The sequence below is a fragment of the Balaenoptera acutorostrata genome, chromosome 1 (assembly GCF_949987535.1).
Source record: "Balaenoptera acutorostrata chromosome 1, mBalAcu1.1, whole genome shotgun sequence".
Classification (NCBI taxonomy): domain Eukaryota; kingdom Metazoa; phylum Chordata; class Mammalia; order Artiodactyla; family Balaenopteridae; genus Balaenoptera; species Balaenoptera acutorostrata.
Genome location: NC_080064.1, coordinates 16887944 through 16901733, shown reverse-complemented (window position 1 = coordinate 16901733; position 13790 = coordinate 16887944). Strand labels below are relative to the sequence as shown.

General features: G+C 59.0%; 1 protein-coding gene across 8 annotated transcripts in view; it reads left to right on the top strand.

Annotated features, from left to right (window-relative positions):
- The window catches only part of RAP1GAP (RAP1 GTPase activating protein), a 66259-nt gene extending 52699 nt beyond the window's left edge, over nt 1-13560 (top strand). For 4 of the 8 annotated variants that reach the window (XR_009005933.1, XR_009005925.1, XR_009005936.1 and 1 more), the window contains 13 exons: nt 419-574; nt 1037-1108; nt 1721-1807; nt 2237-2374; nt 4202-4333; nt 6283-6360; nt 7339-7448; nt 8414-8527; nt 10101-10224; nt 11230-11332; nt 11680-11814; nt 12087-12128; nt 12505-12578. Coding sequence is in view for 3 of the 8 variants with exons in the window: in XM_057533004.1 (XP_057388987.1) it covers nt 419-574; nt 1037-1108; nt 1721-1807; nt 2237-2374; nt 4202-4333; nt 6283-6537; nt 7339-7448; nt 8414-8527; nt 10101-10224; nt 11230-11332; nt 11711-11814; nt 12505-12807 (1698 nt within the window). In the remaining 5 variants the exon portion in view is untranslated. Of the gene's footprint in view, nt 1-418; nt 575-1036; nt 1109-1720; nt 1808-2236; nt 2375-4201; nt 4334-6282; nt 6538-7338; nt 7449-8413; nt 8528-10100; nt 10225-11229; nt 11333-11679; nt 11815-12086; nt 12129-12504 lie in introns of all 8 variants that reach the window. The other 4 variants (XM_057532984.1, XR_009005926.1, XM_057533004.1 and 1 more) reach the window with 4 other exon arrangements.
- Nucleotides 13561-13790: the final 230 nt, after the last annotated feature.

The window sequence follows — 13790 nt, the reverse complement described above, 5'->3', positions numbered from 1 at the left end:
TTTATTCCTTATTTTTAATGTCTTTTAATTTTATTTTAATAAGATTCTCTGTTCATTTCAACAACAAAGATATATTGAGTGGAACTTATTTGTTCAAGAGGGGCCCATGTTTGGGGTATTTAGACAGGAGGAGGGTGAGAGGTAGGGCCTGGGGACCAAGAGCCCCGGGTTCAAGTCCCCTAACTCACTGTAGGGCCTTGCAAGTCACTTCTGTCTTGGCCTCAGTTTTCTCATCTGTCACAGGATTCCAAGAAAACGAAAATAATTTTAAGACAAGTTTCTCACCACATTTTTTTGGGGGAAGCAACTCCTTAGACATGCCCTCTGCCTACCCCAAGCCCCCCGCACCTCTGCGGGCACCCTCCCCACACTCCGCGGGCCCCCGGCCAGGTGGTGAAGGCTGTGGCCCTGTGCTCAGTTGCAGCGGAAGCGGCACATCGGGAATGACATCGTGGCTGTGGTCTTCCAGGATGAGAACACGCCCTTTGTGCCGGACATGATTGCGTCCAACTTTCTGCATGCCTATGTGGTGGTGCAGGCCGAGAGTGGGGGCCCCGATGGCCCCCTGTACAAGGTGGGTGATCTCGGAGCTTCCCAAGGGCATCAGCCACCATCCCAGCCCCACCCTCACTCACTGTGAGGCCTCTCTGAGCCTCAGTTTTCCCAACTGTAAATAGGGGGACTGTCCGGAGGGCTCTGAGCCCCCCTCTTGCTCTGATGATGGAGGAGTCCCATCCTGCCCTCTCTGCTCCCTGAAATCCCTCCCCTCAGAGAGGCTGGTTACCCTCCTCCGCCCTTTAGCCTCCTCCTCCTCCATCCTCATGACTCCTGAGACCCTCCACCCCTTCCCACCTCTCAAGTTCAGGACCAAGGATGGAGGAGCCGAAATCCTGGGGTTCACCCACCCAATCGGCAGTCACTGAACCTCCCCCACCAAGGGGCAGCCCTGTGCCCAGCACGGGGCAGGATAGGGCGGCGAATCAGTGGTTTCTGGCTGGTGTGGGGACTCCATGGGGACAGCTGCCCTCCCTTCCAGGTCTCCGTCACTGCAAGAGACGACGTGCCCTTCTTTGGGCCACCCCTCCCGGACCCTGCTGTGTTCAGGAAGGTGAGGGACAGCCCCCAGCCCCCCCGTCATGGGCAGAGCAGGACTAAATGGGTGGGGGCTGAGAGGGTGCACATTCTGCTGTATGAGGTCCTGAAGGCCCACTGTATGCCAGGGCAGCCGGCCTCCCCTAACTGAGCAGCTGGGGCCTGGCTTTTCTGTTCATCTTGATAAAAACTGTGACTTTATTTTACAACGTCACAGAACAGACTATATCATTGTTTTACATTTTGTATAGCAGACTCTGTGGCCTTTCCTCATTTCTGTTGTCTTTTTGACAATTTCAACCTTTTTCTAAAATGTTTGGGGAGAGGGGCACACATCTCTCTCACCTCTCAGGAGCCCTCACTTTGAGCCTTGGCTTCAGCCCCCCCCAATCCCCCAGACTGACGCAGTGGGAGACCCCAACCCAGCTCTCCCGAGGGGTGGGCAGCCATGAAGGGCATAGGGCTCACAGGTGCCTGGGCTGGGGGGCTGAGCCCAAGGAGATGCCCTTCTGGGAGTGAAGAGGGCAGCCCCCAGGCCCCAGCAGAGCATGGCTCAGGAGCCCCAGCCCCTTGTCTCTGTGTTCGCCTGACCCCCCTTTCTCTTCTCCTCCACGATGGGGGCTCCCAGGGGCCTGAGTTCCAGGAATTTTTGCTGACAAAACTGATCAATGCTGAATATGCTTGCTACAAGGCAGAGAAGTTTGCCAAACTGGAGGTGAGTGTGCGTTCTTGGGGTTGAATCCCCCCACCCCCTAGAATTTCAGTCCCTGGGGAGAGAAAAGCTATGTTCAGACCTTGGCCTTAGGGAAGGCTGCCTGGGGGAGGACAGATTTACAGATGAGCAGCGCCAGGGTCAAGGCAGAGGAAGTAAGGGTTCATAAGGAATGCTCAGGAGGGTCTTGGAGGTAGGCGGGCTGGCACAGAGGACGCAGTGGAGGAGGGGCGTGGGGACATGAAGTCAGATCTTTGAGGGGCCACGTTGAGCCCTGGGGGCTGCCTGTGCTGTGGAGGGGCCTGAGGGAAGCCGTCTGGGCTTCTGGAGCCCAGGCCCGTTTCCCACTCAGAGAAGGTGGCTGCGATTGCAAATGTGGGCAGAAGGGCTGATCCCTGGGGTCTCTCCTAACGGCCCTGGCCTGGCCCTCAGGAGCGGACACGGGCCGCCCTCCTGGAGACGCTCTATGAGGAACTGCACATCCACAGCCAGTCCATGATGGGCCTGGGTGGCGACGAGGACAAGATGGAGAACGGCGGCGGGGGCGGCGGCTTCTTCGAGTCCTTCAAGGTGAAGAGCAGGGGTCTACCTGGGTGCGGAGGGGGACGGATGTGGTTGGCTTGGAATCTGGGCACGCGGTTGGGCTAGAGTCGGGGGATGCCGTTAGCGACAAGGTGTGGGGGTGTGGCTAGAGGCGAGCTCACATTGGAGGTGGAGGCGGGTGGGGGCGTGGCTCAGGGTGGAGTCAGGGGTGGAGTTAATAGGCGTGAGCTCGGGCTAGGTGGGCACGCAGCTGGGGTAGAGTCTGGGTGATGGTGAGCCTCTGGGTGGACCTGGGCTTTAGGGTGGGCTTAGACTTGGGGGGGGCTGTGTGGTCTTGGCCTGGGGTAGAGCTGCGGTTGGGAGTTGTAAGGTGGGCTCTGGCTGGGGGAGGAGTTGATGGTCGGAGGCGGGGCCTAAGCTTGGGGGTGGCGTCTGCCTGGGAGCTGTGCTGAAGGTTGGAGCCCTCTGGTGCCAAGGGTGGTGGCTCCCAGGTCAGCAGGCAGAGAAGAGAGGAGGAAGCCTCTGTCCTGACCGAGAGAAAGAAACAGAGGTCAGGGAAGGGACGTGAACGAGGGGCCATAGGAGAGGGACCTGGTCTGCATGACCTTAGGCCGTGTGACCCACCCTGGCTATCTCTGGTTTAGCTTAGTGTTGAGAGCATAGACACCCTGGGTTCAAATCCCAGCTCTGCCACTTACCAGCGTGAGCATTCTCTGAGCCTCAGGTTTTTTATCTGTTGTTTAGGGTAATGGCAACTTACCTCATACAACTGTTGAGAATTATTTGTGAAGCAGTTAGATCAGTGTAATCTAAGTTAAGAAGCAAAATGCAAAGCCCTGCCCATCTACCTCAGCAACTACCATCCAAAGTGAGAGGCAGAGGAGGAGAGAGTTCCTCTTCCCCCCACAGGGCCTGGACTCCCCCAGGGCTGCAGGTCCCCAGGCGGTGGCCTCTTTGCCACTGTGTCCTCCACCCACAGCAGGAGGACTGCCCATCCTCCAGGTGCCCAGCAGGCTGGCGGGGCCGCATCTTTACCCCAGGGCAGGCCACAAAGCTGGAGGTGTGGGTTTGCATAAGAGGATTAGCCCAGCTGCCCAGGCCTGCCTTGGGCTGAGGCGAACAGAACGTCTTTGAGAAAGAGGCTTGACGAGAGCCCTGCCTCTGCTCACTGGAGACAGGGAGTGGGTGGGAGGAACATGGACCTGGGGTGTCTTCTCTGAGGGGGGGCTCCAGTGACCCCACATCTGGTGAGTGCTGGATGGTGGACCGGGCTTAAGTTACAGACTTTCTTAGAGGCAGCGGAGCCCACGGTCAAGGGTTTGGGTTTGGCATCTGGATTCCAGACCCACCTCTGCTTCAGTTTCATCACGTGTAAAATGGGCTTGGTGGCAGTGCCTGCTTCCTGGGGCGGATTGAGTGAGAGCAAATGTAAAATACTCGGCCCTGAAGTGAGCATTCAGTGCAGATTGACTGAAAAAAGCAAGGGAGGGAGGGAGGGAAGAAAAGCAAGGAGGAAAGCAAGCCCTAAGAGACGCTAACAGGAGGGAATTGGGGTTTCTGGAGGTCTCTCTGTGCACGCTTTTGCTCATGACCCAGCGTCTTCCGCGGTCTTTACAACAACTGCACAACAGGTCATGAGGCTCAGAGGCTCAGAGGTGTGGAGTGGCTTGCCCAAGCTGACCCAGCAAGTTGGTGGCAGAGTCAAGGCCCACACTACCCTTGGCACATGTGGACCTGACTCTTGTGTGGTCTCATGGGAAGGGACTTCCTGGGGTCACTGAGAGTGGCGTCGGTGGCTCCTGGGTCTCCCCGAGGGGGTGAGGCCTTATGAAACCCCTACCGCCACCTTCGCAGCGGGTCATCCGGAGCCGCAGCCAGTCCATGGATGCCATGGGGCTGAGCAACAAGAAGCCCAACACCGTGTCCACCAGCCACAGCGGGAGCTTTGCACCCAACAACCCGGACCTGGCCAAGACGGCTGGAATAGTGAGTGCCCTCCCCCAGGGGCCCCGCCTCCCCCCGCTGCCCTGCTGTCCGAGGGCTCATCCTGGGCTCTAGGCTAGGTCTAGCCACTGCTCTCCATGGGGTCAGGTACCCAGGCTGTGACACTGGGATGCTGAGAGCCTGCAGCCCCCTCCCCAGCTCCTCGGCCCGCCCCACCTCCTGGCCCCTTATTCAGCTGTGTCTGTTCTGGGGCAGCTTCTGTGTCACATTCCTTATAAAGCACCTACTGTCTGTCATATGCTGGGGATTGGGCTGCTGTATGGACACCTCCTGTCAAGCCTTGAGTTTCTGGGAGCACCTATTGTATGTCAGACTGTGGGCACGCACTGTGTGTCAGGACCTGGATTTCTGTGTGAGCATCTGCTGTATGCCTGGCTCTGAGATGCTGGTGGGTACCGCTGTGTGTCTAGACTTGGGCTGCTGTGTGAGCACTTACTGTGTATTAGGACCCAGGTTGCTGTGTGGACATGTACCTTGTGAGCATCTACTGTGGGCCCGGCCCTGAGATTCTGTGAGCACCTGTTGTATGTCAGATCCTGGGCTACTGCGTGGACCTAACTCTGTAAGTGTCTGCTGTGTGCCCAACCCTGAGCTGCTGTATGAGAATCCACCATGTGTCAGGAAGTGGACTGCTGTGATAAGCCCTGGGTATCAGTGAATACCTTCTCTGTGTCAGGAGATGAGCTGTGTGAGCACCCGTTATGTGCCAGGGCCTCTGTGGTTCTGCCCACTTACTGTGTGTCAGGACCTGGGCTTCTGTGCGAGCCTCTCCTGAGTGAGCGCCTACTGTGTGATTACTTACTGTCTGCCAGGCTCTGTGGGATTCTGCTACTAATACTCAGGGGGTGTGCTGGGCACAAAGGATGAATAAGGCCTTCAATTGTGGGCCAGTCTGCTTTCCGCTGCCCAGTGGTCACCCCCCAGCACTGCACCTACCGCTCTGCTGCCCCTTCCCCATCCATCTTTCCTTCCTTCCTTCCATCCACCTGTCCTTCCATCCATCCGTCTGTCCATCCATCCATCCATCCACCCACCCACCCATCATTTACTGACTGATTGCTGCATGCCAAGCAAGCCCTGTGCTCAGTGCTGTGAGGCTGTGTCATGTGGCAGGAGGGACCCCCTCCACCCCACCCCTGCCCCATGGGCTGACCTGGCCAGGGAAGCAGGGCGAGTCCTCTGTGTTCCAGCAGTCACCAAGCCCACTGTCACTGGAGAAGCAGGCCCACTCTCGTCCAACCCCAATTCACTAGCCACTCCCTTCCTTCCCCGCCAGAGTGGCCCAGCCTCCTGTGGGTGGCTGTAGAGGGGCCCCAGGGACAGGGCCAGACCAGCAGCACCCACCGTGGCAGTAACCAGACCCATTTCTGTTTTTGTTTTTGCACAACTGTCCCCTCTCTTCATGTTGCTTCCTTTTCCTTCCGCTCTCTCCTCTTTCCTTGTTTTCCCTTCCCTTTTTCTCTTACCCTCCTCCACCCCCTGCCTCCCTCCACCTTCTTGCACGTGTGTATTCTGTCCTCTTGCACCTGTCTTTTTACTCCCTCTCCTCTTTCGAACTGTTTTCGCCCTTGATTTTCCCTTTGTGCCTGCCCCTCCCTCTCCGTCTGTCCGTCTTGCTCCCCGGGTCCATTTCTGTGTCTGTCTCTCCGTGTTTCACTCTGCACCCCTTCTCATGTGACTATTTGTCAATCTCTCTCCCCTGTTCTCTCTGTGTCTCCTCCCACCTCTTCTCTCCTTCCCTTCCCCGGCCTTGTCTCTCTCAATCCCCTGCCCCGCTCTCTTCTTTGTCCCTGTCTGTGTCTGTCTGTCTTTCCCTCCTTTCCCTGTCTCATTTCTCTGTGCCTCCCCCGCCCGCCATCTCTGTCTCTCTGACTCTCTCTATGTCTGTCTCTCTCTCTCTCTCTCTGCTCCCACCCTCTGCTGCTTGCCAGTCATTGCTTATTCCTGGGAAAAGTGCGAGTAGATTCGGACGCCGGGGCAGTGCCATAGGCATAGGAACCGTGGAAGAGGTTGTCGTCCGCGGGGCCACCGGCTCTGGAGGCTGCCTGCACGCGCTGTTCTCTGCTCGCTCTCAGGACGGAGGCCATATTGGGGACGTTGCCCCCTTCCCCCCGGGACAGGCCCGAGGGCTGGCAGGATGGAGTGCCAGAAGCTCTGATGGCACTCAGCACCTGCTTTGGGGCCTGGCACCTGTGCCAGTGCCAGTGCCCCCCCCCCCCCCGCCCACCAGGGGCTCTGGCCCTGCCCTGGCCCCTGAGACTCTGGCCCAGTCCCTGCCTTTAGGATCTGGTACCTAAAGACCCTCTGTCCAGCTGCACGTCCCCCAATATCGCCGGTTCTGCATGGAGCGCCATCGCCCTCCTCTGCCCTAACTCCCTGTCCCGACCATGAACTGGCCTGGGGGTTTCTGCCCATCTGTGCCTCCATGGGGCCCACCTTCCCGCCTCCCCAGAGAAATGGGGGACATGCTTCTGGTGCCTAGGGCATCCCACCATAGTGTATGTGTAAACTGGGCCGGAGGGCGTCTTTCAACTGCTGGGCCAGAACCTCCCCCAGCCAGTTTGGAGATTCCGAGGTGTAGCAGGGGGCAGGGGCTTGGGTTGCCTCACCCACTCTCTCCCCACTGCCCGTAGGCTGCAGGTCCCATGAAGTCCTGGGGGCAAAGAGGCAGCAGTCATTCTGAGGACTTGGCCTCCTCCAATCCCAGCCCAGAGTGGCTGTCCAGCTCCCTCAGGCTTCTGCTCTTCTCCTGGACTAAGATGCTGGGTCCAGACCTGCGGTGTGACCTCAGGGGGGCCTTTGCCCTCTCTGGGCCTGTTTCCTTATCTGTAAATTAGGACAGTTCTCTCTGGAGATGGACAGTTCTCTCATTTTTCTTGCTCATTGTCTCTGCTTCAGGGCCTGGGCAGCAGGGCCCCAGGGTGGCATGTGGGGGGCACGGGGGCTCCTGGAGCAGGTGGGTACTGAGTTGGGACCTCTCCCTGCAGTCACTGATTGTCCCTGGAAAGAGCCCCACCAGGAAGAAGTCGGGCCCGTTCGGCTCACGCCGCAGCAGTGCCATCGGCATTGAGAACATACAGGAGGTGCAGGAGAAAAGGTGGGTGCAGCAGAGGGGGTGGGATGGCGTCCTGCGTCTCCTCTGGCTCCCCCCAACCCCCATTCAGTGGCAAAGCTCAGCAGGCAAGAGGGAGCTCCCACCCTTCTCCCCCTCTGTCCCCACCAGTGACAGCTACATGGTCAGGTCCCTGCTCTGCGTCAGGCACCAGGGCCAGCTCGTCACCTAACATGAAGTGCTATCATCCAGTCCCAGCTCTGCTGGCTCCCAGGGGGTCACACCTTGCACATCAAGGAGCCATAGGTCAAGGGGTCAGGGGCCTGCCCAGGTCACACAGCTGGTGAGGGGCAGAGCTGGGATTTGAGGCCTGGTCCATGGAGGTCTGTAAGTGCATCTGTGTGGGCGGGGTGTGGACAGCACACCGTATTACCAGCAGGGAGCCTCCAGGAAGCAGAGGATAGTTCCTGGGTGTGAGTTCTGTCTCTACCACACTGGGGCTGTGTGACCTTGGGAAAGTCACTGTACCTCTCTGAGCCTCACTGTCCCAATCTGAAAAATGGGGATAAGAGCACAACCAACGGCATGGGGCTGCTGCGGGGGTGTGTGCAGTGCATGTGAAGCAGGGAGCAGGTGCACTGAGGCCTCAGGAGTGGAGCTGGCACTGTCCTCAAAGGCAAGAGAGCCCAGAATCCCATGAATCCAGGGTTCAAGTCTTGGCTTCGCCATGTCCTAGCTGCGCGTCCCTGAGCAGGTTCCTTCCCATCTCTGGACTCCAGTTTCCTTATCCATAACAGGGTCGTAAGTAGGTGCTCCTGCAGCACCTGCCCCCTCCTTGGCCAGGCCAGCCCAGGAGCTGCAGGGACTGCTCTGGGGTTGGCCCCTGAGGATGTAGGGTGTGGGTACGAGGCAGGAGGCACCCATGACCTCCTTTCACCACCTGGGCCTCCTTCTACCCTTGATGCCAGGCCTGGTGCTCAATCCCCCCACTGCCCCCATGTGCCCCGCAGGGAGAGCCCCCCGGCTGGCCAGAAGACCCCAGACAGCGGGCACGTCTCACAGGAGCCCAAGTCGGAGAACTCATCCACTCAGAGCTCCCCAGAGATGCCCACGACCAAAAACAGGTTGGGGCTCGGGGGCATGCTGAGCCGGGGGGCTTGGGTGTGGTGGGCCCATTCATTCTACCCCCTGTCTGGGCCCAGGCCTGCCGGGAGTGTTGACACAGCCATACTACGGCGTCGGGGGGCCTGATTACTCTCCTGGGTCCTCCTTTGACACACACCCGCTGAGCGCTTTGTGCATGCCAAGCTCTGCAAGACAGCAGTGAGCTGGACATACACGGCCCCTGCCTTGTGGAGCTGACAGTCCAGCGTAACATAACCTAATAAGCTACTTGCAGATAGTGATGATAGAAAAATAAAGCAGAGGATATGATGAAGAATGGGTGGGGGTGGGGCGTTAGGTGGGTGCTCAGGGAAGACATCTACGAAGGGGTGGGTTTTGAATTGGGAGCTGAGTGAGGAGTCAGCCCTGTTAGGTCTGACTTACAGTGGCATGGCAGAGGGAAGAGGGTTTCAGGTAAGAAACACGGCAAGTGCAAAGGCCCTGAGGCATGCTTGGTCCAGTTGGAGCTGAATGAGTGAGGCTGGGCCCAGGCGGACACCGGTAGTGGAGGGGATGAGGTTGGAGAGGCGGGTGGGGGCTAGGTCACAGCTTTGAAGGCCATGTGAGAACTTTGAGACTGGCAAGGAGGCTTTGGAAGATTTTAGTTAAGAGGGGTAGTGGTGCTTTAACAAGCTGATTGTGGTCACCATGTGAAGGCTCTGAGGGTGGGGGCAGGAGCAGAAGCAGGGAGGACGCCAGGAGGCTGTCCCTCCGTTCAGTGCTTGTTGGCTGAGCCCCTTCTGTGTTGGCTGCCGGGGGTGAGGGTGCTGTTGAGAGGACCCGGCCTGGGCTGAAGAGTCAGGCAGGTGAACAGAGAAGCAGGAAAGGGCGACAGGGACAAGGAGAGACAAAGCTGAGCAGAGAGGGTCATTCCCACAGCAAGGAAGAATCAGGGAGGGCCTCCTTGAGTAGGCGACCCCTGGCTGGTTTTTGAAAGGTGAATTTACTTTTTGGGATTTGAGGGAAGGAGTGAGACTCCAGGCAGGAGACACAAAGGCCCTGAGCATGGGACAAAATTGTGAGAGAGTTAAAAGAGAGTAGACTGTGGAGTTGGAAGGCCTGGGTCCTACTGGTTCTCCCACCTATGGCTGCGTGACCTCGGGCTGTGTGCCCATCCTCTCTGTGCCTCGGTGTCTGCTGCTCTGTAAGATGGGTCTAATAATGATAGCAATGAGATAACTAGGGTAAAAGCACTTAGAACAGTGCCTGGCACAGAGCAAACCTGCACTAGATGGCAGTATTGTTGTTAATAGTTATGATTGAACATCCAGCCAAGGAAATTGGACTTTATCTGGGGCAGTGGGGATCCAGGAGAAGAGGATATTGAGTAGGGGAGGGGCATGATAGGATCCACATGTTAGGAAGGACAGTGGCATTGGGGAGGCTCAGAGGCCCAGGGAGCTATAAGGGGCCAAAAAGGCACTTGGCTGGCTGCAGGCTGGGCCGCCCTGGGCCAGGAGGGCAGGGGCATGGGGTCTTGGCCCAGGAGGTGCCCAGTGTGGATGCTGGCTGATAGGACACTATCTGTGGCAGAGCGGAGACAGCAGCTCAGAGAGCAGAAGTGCTGAAGGACTTCTCCCGCTCCTCGTCCAGTGCCAGCAGCTTCGCCAGCGTCGTGGAGGAAGCAGAGGGTGTGGACGGGGACGATACAGGCCTGGTGAGAGGCCCAGGGAGGGGAGGTGCCCCACAACGGCCTGAAGGGGGTGCTCTTTGGTCCCTGGAGATGCTCTGGGTGGAAGCATGAGGCTGGGTGTGGTTGAGTTGTGATCAAGGGACTCAGCCCAAAGGAGTAATGCAGACTGACCTTCCCTTACTCTAAAGCCTTCCATGGCTCCCCAGTACCCCCCACAGCCCAATCTCTGAGACCATTGTAGATCTAGCCCCTCCCTCCCCAGCCTCGTCTCTTACCACTTCAGCCATTCTGCCCTCCTTTGCAGTCCCCCAAACCAACCAGGCTTACTCTACTTCTGGGCCTTTGCACATGCCATTTCCTCTGTCTGGAGCACTACCTGCTTCCTCCTTCCCACTTTGTCTGACTGACTCGTATTCATCCTTCTAAACTCAGCCTCATATCACCTCCTCCTGAAAGCCTGCCTTCCTGGTCCCAGGGTGGGTTAGGAGCCCCCTTTACACTCTCATAGACCCTGGGCTCTGTCCTTGGAACCTGTCTGTCATGCTTCACTCAACAGTCCTTCGGCGAGCGCTGTTCCTTGCCACGCCCCGTGCCAGGTGCTGCATGGGCAGAGGGGGCAGTGCAGACCAAGGCCCTGCCCTGTGGGGCTTGTACTAGTCTGGAATTGTACTAGTCTCTTCACAGCCTGTCTCTCCTCTCAACTTCAAGCTCTCGGAGGGCTGAGACCTCTCCTGATTTCTCTCGGTGGCTTGGCCCACGAGAACATCAATAAATGTTTGCTGAATGAATGAATGGGAGCGCACGTGTGCGTGTGCACGCGCGCGCCTCGGTCTGTGTCTGTTCCCACTCTGTCCTCCTGTGGTCCCCCCTGGGGCAGACATTGCTGGGCCCTCATCCTCTTTGCAGAGGGGCAAGGGTGGGGGGTTGTGGATTGCAGCGGCAAGGGGGTGGTGAGGAGGGGAGAGGGGAGCCAAGCCAGTGCCATGGCCAAGGGCTAACCTCCCTCTTTCTCTCCTCCCCCATCCCCAGGAGAGTGTCTCGTCCTCGGGGACGCCCCACAAGCGGGACTCCTTCATCTATAGCACGTGGCTGGAGGACAGTGTCAGCACCACAAGTGGGGGCAGCTCCCCAGGTACTGGCCAGGGCCAGCTTCCCCCGCCACAAGCAGGGCCAGTCTTGTGGTGGGCAGGGGACAGGGCTGGGCACAGAGGGTCAAAAGCAGTTCTAAGGCCCCAGGTGGTGGGTGTGTGATGGGACTGCCCCTGACATGGGGGCAGTGGGCTGGTCATCCAGCCTAAGGTGGTTGGTGGCTTGGAGGGCCGGTGGTTTCCAGAAAGGCCTTGGAGGATGATGGGGGAGGGGGTTAAAGAAGGGAGTTAAGGGTGGGAGTCCCAGAGGGAGGGGCTCGGTGGGGTTGGGGAGCATTGGTGCCGACCGCCCATCCATGCCCCCGTCTCCCTGGTGCCTCCCCGCGGCCAGTGAGGTGGCTCCCTCCTGCCTCCCTCCCCAGGCCCCTCTCGGTCACCCCACCCAGACGCCGGCAAGTCGGGGGACCCTGCATGTCCCGAGATCAAGATCCAGCTGGAAGCGTCTGAACAGCACATGCCCCAGCTGGTACGCACAGCCACCAGGGCCCTGGCCACGGTGGGGACAGGTGGCCTGGAGCCTGGCCCTGTGGGGAGCCCTACCTGGGAGGGGGATTGGCTGTTGGAGAGAGGCATCAAAGCGACCAGGGGTCCCCAGGGATGGGGGCTGGACCAAGGGGCCCCCTTAATCCTGGAGGGGTTGGACTCGTCCAGCCTGGGCACAGCCAGTGACTTCTGCTTGCATGTGTCTCCCATGTCATCTGTCCTGTCACCTGCATTGCCGCCATTCTCTGTGTGCAGGGCTGTTAGCCAGGATGCCCCTCTGAAGGTGACACCGAGCAGGTCAGTACCAGCCCTCAGCTTCTGTTTGGTGGGGAGAGGGTGGGGGTGGGCCGACTTCTCTCTCTTCCTCTGTCGCCTCTCTTGGGTGAGAGCTATGTATCTAGGTTTGAGTCCTCTGCCACTCAGTTGCTAGGTGACCGTGGGCCTCAGTTTCCTTATCTGTACAATGGGGCTAATAAATGCTGCCTCACCTCTGCCCATGAGTTTCTGGGAGGATTTGATTGGAGCCTGAAAGGGACTTGGGAATTGTTGGGAGGGAGGGGTCTAGGGGGTTCCCAGTGGCATGGAAAGACCCAGCGCCTGGAACTCCAAGGGTGGGCCCCTTCCGCATCTGTCCCCCTGCTTCATGGTGCCTCCATCTCCCTTTACCCTGCAGATGAGGCCGCAGAAGCACAAGGTGAAGATGCTGTGTCAAATCCAGGCAGACGGGACCTCTGCCCCCGAGGCCAGCACCAGCCTGTGGGCTGCCCCCGGCCTCCCCAGCCCTCCTCCTGGCCCCCTGTCTGGGCTGTCTCTGCAGGGTGGAGCCGTCCAGACCTGGGAGTGGGGAAGCTGCTGGCACCATCCCCACCCCCTGGGCTGGGGGGCTGGCTGGGGCAGGGAGTGGTCACTTGAAACAGGACTCCAGGCCTGGCTCATCTATCACCCCTGGGTGCTCCTCTGGACTCAGGGGGAGTGAGCTGGAAGGGGGGATTGAGACATCTCAGCGCATACAGAGCCTACTATGGAGGCCGTGGGGTGTGACGTGTGGTAGAATGAGCACTGGGCTGGGAGTCCTAAGTCCTAGCTTTTGATTTGGGTTCTGCTCTGTGACTGTGGGCAAATCACTCTCCCTCTCTGGGCAAATCACTCTCCGTCTCTGGGTGCCTCTGCTATAAATGGACAAGATTATTTCAGAGGTCACTGAAGGCTGTGAGTCCATGCGTCTGCCCCAGAATGGAGGATTGTCGTCCCAGGGACCTCCCATCACCCTACCCTGCTTCTTGGGGTTCCTGGGGCCCCGGTGGGCCGAGGGGCAGGGAGCTGGCTGTGCCCATTGCCCCTCCTGGACCCTCAGTCTCTACCACAGATCTGCCGATGCCCTGTCCACTGCCTCCACGACAGACGAGTGACCCGCTTGTGGGGGAAGTGGGAGCCACCTGGCTCCTCAGCCAGCACCCAGCGTAACCCCTGCCTTCCCATGCTCCTGGGCACGCCGGGCCGAGGGGTCTCAGCTGGCCTAGAGTTACGGGCCGCACCTCTGCGCCACCCTCACCCACCATGGAGGGGGCAGCCAGGCACAGCCCACATCCTTGTGTGTGTCTGTCCACACTTTTTAGGCGCCACGCCAAAGGCCAGCCTTCCGGCCCCAACACCCATTTTGGAAGCCCCCCGTGGCCGTGTGTATGTCAGTAACAGTTGTACAAAATAAATTCTATTTATCGCTATTGTACCCCGAGTTGGATGTGGCTTTGTGTGACCCCACCCCCCACCTGGATCAACCCGACAGATCTCAGTGGCACCGTGGTGGCGGGGGAGAGCCGATTCACCCCCGAATCAGAGCAGCTGGGTCTGCGAGCACCTCCAGGGCCAAGCCGCAGGCTCCATGACCACCAGCTGTGGCTTCCCCCCCGTGGCCCTGCCCTTTCTTCCACCTTGCGCCCCTCTCCACAGGGAGGAGAA